This window comes from Emiliania huxleyi (assembly GCF_000372725.1).
Source record: "Emiliania huxleyi CCMP1516 chromosome Unknown EMIHUscaffold_1372, whole genome shotgun sequence".
NCBI classification, from domain to species: domain Eukaryota; phylum Haptophyta; order Isochrysidales; family Noelaerhabdaceae; genus Emiliania; species Emiliania huxleyi.
In genome coordinates this window covers 1-7446 of record NW_005201220.1, presented here as the reverse complement: position 1 = coordinate 7446, position 7446 = coordinate 1, and the positions used below count along the sequence as shown (strand labels likewise).

Below are 7446 nucleotides of genomic sequence, written 5' to 3'. Positions count from 1 at the left end.
TGACGTCCATCACGTGGAACCCAGACGGCAAGGTCGTCTACGAGTCCATCTCGCCGCCTGTCGACCGCTTCGAGGGCAACACCAAGGGGGCCGGTGCCGTGTTCGGCCTCCTCGCCGGCGCCGGCCTGCAGCTCCCTGCGAGCGTCGGAGACCCGGCGCGAATCTTAGCAGCGAGAATGCCGAGTGCCACCCTCATGCACGTGTCTCACTCTACTGCCCATCAGCACTCGCTCGCACTCGCGCCGCGTTGACATGAGAGACCCTCCGTCTCGCGGCGACTGCAGGCCCTCATCGCGCAGCAAAAGCTCAACACAGACGTGTTCCGCGGCGCACTGGGCAAGACGTGGTCAGGCGAGGCCGAGGTGCCCGCGTGGTGGAAGAGCACCTCCAAGGGCGCCGAACCGAACGACAGGTAGTGCACCGCGCCACTTTTTCTGTACAGCGGAAAAGTTCTTTTCCGTATACACGGCTCGGCTTACGTACATTCCCGTAGGAGGACCTCTCTGCTCGTGAGGGATTGCGAGAGAGATGGGCCCAGGTAGGAGGCTCCACGCCACCTGACTCGCGTCGTGCCACCTGACTCTCGCCTGGAGAGGCCTCTTAGCCGAGGCACACGTGGCAATCGCCACGTGCGCCACCAGGGATTTCGGCCATTTTAGAGCCTTTTGCACAAAAATGCAGGTGGCTTCAGCCACTTGCTCCGTGAGCAAAACTGTCCAAAAAGCACCTGGAGCAGATGGCTTACGCCGCCTGTGGACATGGGCAAAACAGTGCAAAAAGCACCTGGAGCAGATGGCTTACGCCGCCTGTGGCCATGGGCAAAACAGTGCAAAAAGCACCTGGAGCAGACGGCTTACGCCGCCTGTGGCCATGGGCAAAACAGTGCAAAAAGCACCTGGAGTAGATTCCAAACGCCGCCTGTGGCCATGTGAGCGCTCGGGTGGCGCCAAGGGCTTCGGCCCCCTCCAAGCCACCTGCCCCGCCCCCCTCGCCACACGTGGAGGGCTGGAGCACGTGCGCCACCTGGCTGGGCCTGCCTGGGCAGGTGGCAACAGGTGGCTTCGGCCCCTCCAAGCCACCTGCCCCCCCTCCCTCGCCACACGTGGAGGGCTGGAGCACGTGCGCCACCTGGGCCTGGGCAGGTGGCGCCAGGTGGCTTCGGCCCCTCCAAGCCACCTGCATGCCCCCCCTCGCCACACGTGGAGGGCTGGAGCACGTGCGCCACCTGGGCCCGATGGGTGGGCAGGTGGCGCCAGGTGGCTTCGGCCCCTCCAAGCCACCTGCATGCCCCCCCTCGCCACACCTGGAGGGCCGGAGCACGTGCGCCACCTGGCGCAAGTTTGAATTCGGAAACGGAAAATCCGAGCCACGGAAGGGCTGGCCTGCCAAACGCGAGCCTCCCCGCTCCTCCCCGCGCTGCAAACTGGGACTGTGGGGTGTGTGAATGAGGGCCTGCGGCGGTCATCGGCGGCTACAATCAATGTCCGGCGTCGACATAAGCCTGGGGCTTCAACCCGGCCGTGCGGGCGTTTGGTGTGGCTGCAAACGCCGCAGGAGCCGGTGGCTGCGCTGCTCACGCGCCGTTGCTGCCGACGCTGAGCAGTCTGACTCGCCAATGAGAAGACTGCCCGATAATACGCCATCACTTGATCCCCGATAAACCAGGCCATGCAGAGCTTTGTCGGCCTCGCCGACGTCGCTCCAGTCCACCTCCGAAGGGGACCGCAGAGGGCGCCACGCGAGCGGCTGCGGCAATCCAGCGGTCCATCCTTGCGACGAAACGTCGGGGGGGGGCGAGTCCGACGACATCGATGCGCCGGCGATCGGCGGCGAGTTGGATGAGTGGGATCCAAAGCTGAAGCGCGACTCGCTCCATAGACCATGGGCCCAGGTAGGAGGCTCCACGCCACTTGACTCGCGTGGTGCCACCTGAAAGCCACAAAATGCCGGATTTTGCACGAGACACACGCGGAAAGCGCCACGTGCCTCCACGAGTCCTTTGCAGCTTTTTGCACAAAATGCAGGTGGCTTCAGCCACTCTGCTCCATGAGCAAAACAGTCCAAAAAGCACCTGGAGCAGATGGCTTACGCCGCCTGTGGACATGGACAAAACAGTGCAAAAAGCACCTGGAGCAGATGGCTTACGCCGCCTGTGGACATGGACAAAACAGTGCAAAAAGCACCTGGAGCAGATGGCTTACGCCGCCTGTGGCCATGGGTAAACAGTGCAAAAAGCACCTGGAGTAGATTCCAAACGCCGCCTGTGGCCATGTGACCGCTCGGGTGGCGCCAGGTGGCTTCGCCCCCCTCCAAGCCACCTGCCCTCCCTCGCCACACCTGCCTGGAGGGCTGGAGCACGTGCGCCACCTGGGCCCGGGCAGGTGGCTCCAGGTGGCCTCGCCCTCGGCCCCTCCAAGCCACCTGCATGCCCCCCCTCGCCACACCTGGAGGGCTGGAGCACGTGCGCCACCTGGGCGTCACTTCGGGAATTTCATCGTGCGTGTTCTTTTGAATAGGAATGTACTATACACCGCCTCGGCACCACGAGCCGCCCCCGCCGCGCCTCCACAATCCACTCTCGCAACTCTACCGCGCAGCCAGCACACGACGTCGGCGAGGCCGACAAAGCTCTGCATGGCCTGGTTTATCGGGGATCGAGAGATGGCGTATTATTGGGCAGTAGAGCACTGCCCGGGGTCGACGTCGGCGTACGGCCGCTTCATCTGCTGGCCCCACCCGCCCATCTCTGAGGGCGGAACCGACATCGGCGGCGGCACCGGCACCGACATCAGCCCAGGCAGGCCGCCACCGCCGCCGCCCGGCCCGCCGCCGCCCGGCCCGCCGCCGCCGCCGTAAGCGCCGCCGTGGCCGCCTCCGTGGCCGCCTCCGCCCCCGCCCCCGCCGCTCGCCTGCATGGCCATTGCGCTCCTGTGCGCCTGCACCTCGCTGCGGGATGCGGTGCAGTTGGTTGCGATGTGGCCGCGGCCGCCGCACTTGTGGCAGATGTTCTGCGGGCACTCGTTGATGTAGTGGTCCACCTGCGGCGGGCGGAGGGCGGGTGGCGGACGGCGGCATGCAGAGGCAGGGAGGCCGTGGGGGAGGGGGGGGGGGGGTCCGGGCGCGCCTCGCCGCACTTGGCGCACTTGTACCCCGGCGGCGGCCGCCGGCCGCTGGGGCGCGGTGGCCCCTGCCCGCCGCGACCAGCGAGCATCCCTCCCATCCCGGGGAAGCCGCCGCCGCCGCCGCCGCCGCCGCCGCCGCCACCGCCGCTGCCCGCGCCGACCGCGTTCGCGCCTCCGGTGAGCGGCGTCAGGTTTGCCATCGAGGCGGCGCCGCTGTGCGGGGCATGCCGGTCGCGGCCGGCGCGCAACGGGTGGCCAAGCAGGCAGTTCTCGTCCTCGCAGGAGCAGTTGCGGCTGTGCTCCCCCTCCGCGCCGTGGTGCCGCGAGCACGAGAGCTTGAAGCGGCACGACCTGCCGTAACGGCACGCCTCGGGCGGCTTGAAGCGCGAGAGGTCCTGCTGAGGCCGCGCCGCCAGTGCCGCCTCGATGGCCCCCGGCGGGGGGGGCACCACCGCGGGGACGTCGTGCCAGAAGCCGAGGTAAAAGTGCCCCTCGAACCACGCCGCCTCGCCCGTGAGCGGCTCGTTGCTCGCGGCGATGCTCGCGAGCGCCCTGGCTGCCTTGCTGCGAGCCGCCTCGGCCGACAGCACGCCGTTGCCTGGCGCGCCCGGCGGCGCGCCGGGCGCGGGACCGCCCGCAGCGGGCGGTGGGATGGGCAGCATATATATGTTTGTGTATGTGTGTGTATGCCACGCCTGCTATTCACAGCCTTGTTATTGAGAAGACTAGTGTGGGACCTGCGGCGGTACCCGTCTCTGTTGTTCGGGCAGTGAGAGACGCAGGATCTGCACGCCAAAGTGGGCCACTCCGCATTTGCATTTTGGTTTTGGGTTGTCGGAGATCATCCATCAGCTCTCATGTCTCATCACAGTCAGTCACGTCAGTCAGGCGTACGAGCCGACGACGGCGGACGGTGCAATGCGCAGGGGCGGCCACTGCCTCCGCGCGGTCGACGCCGCCGCACGGGGCTGCGTTTTTCGAGCGCAGCGCTCCCAATCGTTGCGGGGGCGACCCCTCCCCAAAACGCTGCTCAAAGGGGTGCGGCCGCTTTTCGAGTCCAACGCTCGAAATCGCTGCGCCCTGTTGGCTGCCACTTTTTCAGTTCCTCGGCTCCGCACGCAGAGCTGGATCACGTCGTCGTCGATCGCAGCCGTACCTGTACCTGTACCTGGTGCAGTGGGTTGCGGGCATTAAGAAAACAGGATTGCGCGGCACGCCGCCGTTTCGTCTAAGCCTTTCCACACACCCCTCACCAACCCCACGCCGTGGTTTCTTAGCTCCCAGGTCAAAGGTCAGAGCCGGCCCTAAGGATTTTTAGGGAGAAGAGGTAAGCTGCGGTCCTCCCGGATCCGATCCCCAGCCAGTCACCTCTCAGTCAGTACGAGTCTGCCACCGACTCAAGACACACACGGACACGCCTCCATCCACACCGCTCACTCAGAACACCGCCGGACACCGCAGACTTGCCGGACACCAGAGGTACGTGCAAAATTCTTGGTGTGCCTGTGATCGCCGTACTGGGTGAGAACGGCGTTCTCTGGTAAGCTCAGCTGTGAACTTCCCAGTGGTTTGCCGCTCTTGCTTGCGCGTGACCTCTTGCGTGCACGCCCAAGCTCGAGCGGCATCACGCAGAGCGAGCTCTGCGCAGGTCCCGCGACCTTCTCGGGCAGGAGCCCACCTCTCCTTCCCTCCGTGCGCCCAACGATATGGGCAAATCCGCGCCAAAGCCTTTCGCAAAGCGCGCTTCCGACGCTGACCAAGACGTACGGCCCGCAGAGGCAAAGGATGGATCTGGGCCGGAGCCCCCTCCCTCGGGGGCTGGCGGGGGCACCGACGGGGCCCCAGCCGCGCCTCCCGCTCCTGTGGACTCGGCCGAGGAGCTGCGAGTGCTTCGCAAGCAGCTCGAGCGGCTCGAGGCTCAAGCCGCCCAGCTCGCACCCGACGGGGAGGACCCCCCACCGGGAGGCGGCGGTGGCGGCGGCGACGGCGGCGGAGCGGGCGGCAAGGCGGCCAAGGACCGCGAGAGGGTGCCCACGACCCTCCCACCCCCCCAGACTCCGACGCCGACTCGTCGGAGGACGACGTGGGGTTCACCAGCGCTCGCTTGTGTCAGTCACACTCCTGCTGCCACTGCTCCTCGTCGCTGCCATGCCTAGCAGCGACTTGCCCACCCTGCGCATCATCAAGGCCGATCAGCTGCCAGCCTCCTGCTTCGAGCCGGTCGACCCGCAGGCGCGCGAGCAGGCGCTCGCGATGATCGAGGACGTAAAGGCAAACAAAGAAGACGGCCTGCTCAAGCACGCGTGGCGGCTCGGCGACCTGCCCAGTGGCGACCGCAAGTACACCGTCACGCGTGACGAGCTTCGCGCCGCCTTCGAGGCGGCGGAGCCGTCGCTGCAGGGCCTGCTCGAGCGGGTCGCGGCGCGAGTGCGCACGTTTGCAGAGGCGCAGCGGGCCAGCATCACGACGGTGAGCACGGAGATCGAGGGTGGCGCGGCGGGTCAGCAGGTCGTCCCCGTGAGCAGCGCGGGTTGCTACGCGCCCGGAGGCCGCTACCCGCTCCCCTCGTCCGTCATCATGACGGCCGTGACTGCGCGCGCGGCCGGTGTCGGGCGAGTCGTGGTCGCCTCGCCGCGCCCGTCGCCGGTGACGCTCGCCGCGGCGTACGTGGCGGGCGCCGACCTGCTCCTCGCCGTCGGCGGCGCGCACGCCGTCGCAGCCCTCGCCTACGGCCTCGGCGACGCGCTCGCCCCCGTCGACCTCATCTGCGGGCCGGGCAACAAGTGGGTGACGGCCGCAAAGTCAATCGTCTCTGGCTTCTGCGGGATCGACATGCTGGCTGGGCCGTCGGAGGTGCTCGTGATCGCGGACGCGTCCGCCGACCCGCAGGTGGTCGCCGCGGACTTGCTCGCGCAGGCGGAGCACGACGTGGAGGCGCGTCCGATCCTCGTGACGCCCGACGCGGCCGTCATCGCCTCTGTCAACCGCGCGCTGCAGTCGCAGCTGGAGACGCTGACGACGAGCGAGGTTGCCATCCCAGCGGTGCAGAAGGGGTTCGCCGTGCTGGTGGGCGACATCGCCGAGGCAGTCCGCGTCTCGGACCGCATCGCGCCCGAGCACCTCGAGATCCAGACCGCCGACGCGCAGGCGGTCGGAGAGAGCTGCGCAAACTACGGCGGGCTCTTCATCGGCGCGCACGCGGCGGAGGTGCTCGGCGACTACGGCGCCGGCCCCAACCACGTGCTGCCGACGGCGGGCACCGGAAAGTACACGGGCGGCCTCTCCGTCCACACCTTTCTGAGGCAGCGCACCTGGATGCGGATCGACGACCTTGTGGCGGCGCAGCGGCAGGTGGAGGACTCGGTGGCGCTGGCGAGGCTCGAGGGGCTCGAGGGGCACGCGCGCGCTGCGGAGCGGCGGCTGATCGCCGACGGGGGCGCGGGCAAGAAGCAGCGCGCGGCATGATGAGCTTGAAATAAGGTGCTCCGCACCCGGGCGCGTGCGGCGGCGCGGGCGGGCCGGTGTGCGGTGAGCGGTGTTGCCAGTGTTGGGGAGACGAGGGGAGGGGGCGCGCGGGCGCGAGTGGTGAGCCTGCGTCGGCGACCGTCCGTGACACCGGCCCGATCCATCTGAATTTGTTTCTTAAATCGCGTTGTTTCGACGCGAAAGCACATATCCTCCTCGCGCACCTCGGTCGGTCTGCTCGCAACCGCGAACCGCGAACCGCGAACCGGGTCCCGCTGGGTCGCTCTCGGTCTCAAAACGCACACCCGACAGCGACACCGGCGGTCGGCGGTGTGGAGTGTGGTGCCCCCGCCGCTGCGCCGTGTCGAGCCGCTGTGCGTGGGCGTGCTGCCCGCCGCCGGGGGCTCCCTGGGCTGGAATAAAGCGCCGGTGCGGACGCGTACGGGGGTGCAGAAGAAGCCGGGAAACAAAGGCGTCGTGCAGCGCGCTGGCCGCCGCCTCGCGCGAGGCCAAGTCAGCCGACCCGGAAGCCGGCCGCCGCTAGCATCGCCGCCTTCTCGGCGGCGGCGGCTGCGGCTGCGGCGGCTGCGGCGTCGGCGGCGATTTTGATCGAGGCTTGCGCCTTCTGGAGGGCGATCGCCTTGTCGTGCGCGCCGCTCGAGATTGCCTCGTCGCGGTGCCGGCGCAGCATGCGGATCTCCGAGCGGGAGAGCGGCGCGGGTGGCGGCGCCGCCGTGAACCAAGCGTGGTGCAGCGCGGAGGGCGCTGTCGCGCGCTGCTCCGGGTCGGGGGTGAGGAGGGAGTCGAGGAGGTCGAACCCCTCGTTGTTACCGCTCGCCCGTGGTGCGGTGGTGCGCCA

At 68.2% G+C, this 7446-nt stretch overlaps 2 protein-coding genes across 2 annotated transcripts; one reads left to right on the top strand and one right to left on the bottom strand.

Annotated features, from left to right (window-relative positions):
• Positions 1–2669: 2669 nt before the first annotated feature.
• EMIHUDRAFT_460565 (hypothetical protein) lies at positions 2670–3670 on the bottom strand (the record flags this gene model as incomplete). Its single annotated transcript, XM_005788188.1, has 3 exons — positions 2670–2744; positions 2943–3038; positions 3125–3670. Coding segments are annotated over 3 exons (716 nt in total), but the record flags the coding sequence as incomplete, so codon positions are not given.
• Positions 3671–5468: 1798 nt separating this feature from the next.
• Positions 5469–6545, top strand: EMIHUDRAFT_55632 (hypothetical protein; the record flags this gene model as incomplete). Its single annotated transcript, XM_005788187.1, has 1 exon — positions 5469–6545. A coding segment is annotated over one exon (1077 nt), but the record flags the coding sequence as incomplete, so codon positions are not given.
• Positions 6546–7446: the final 901 nt, after the last annotated feature.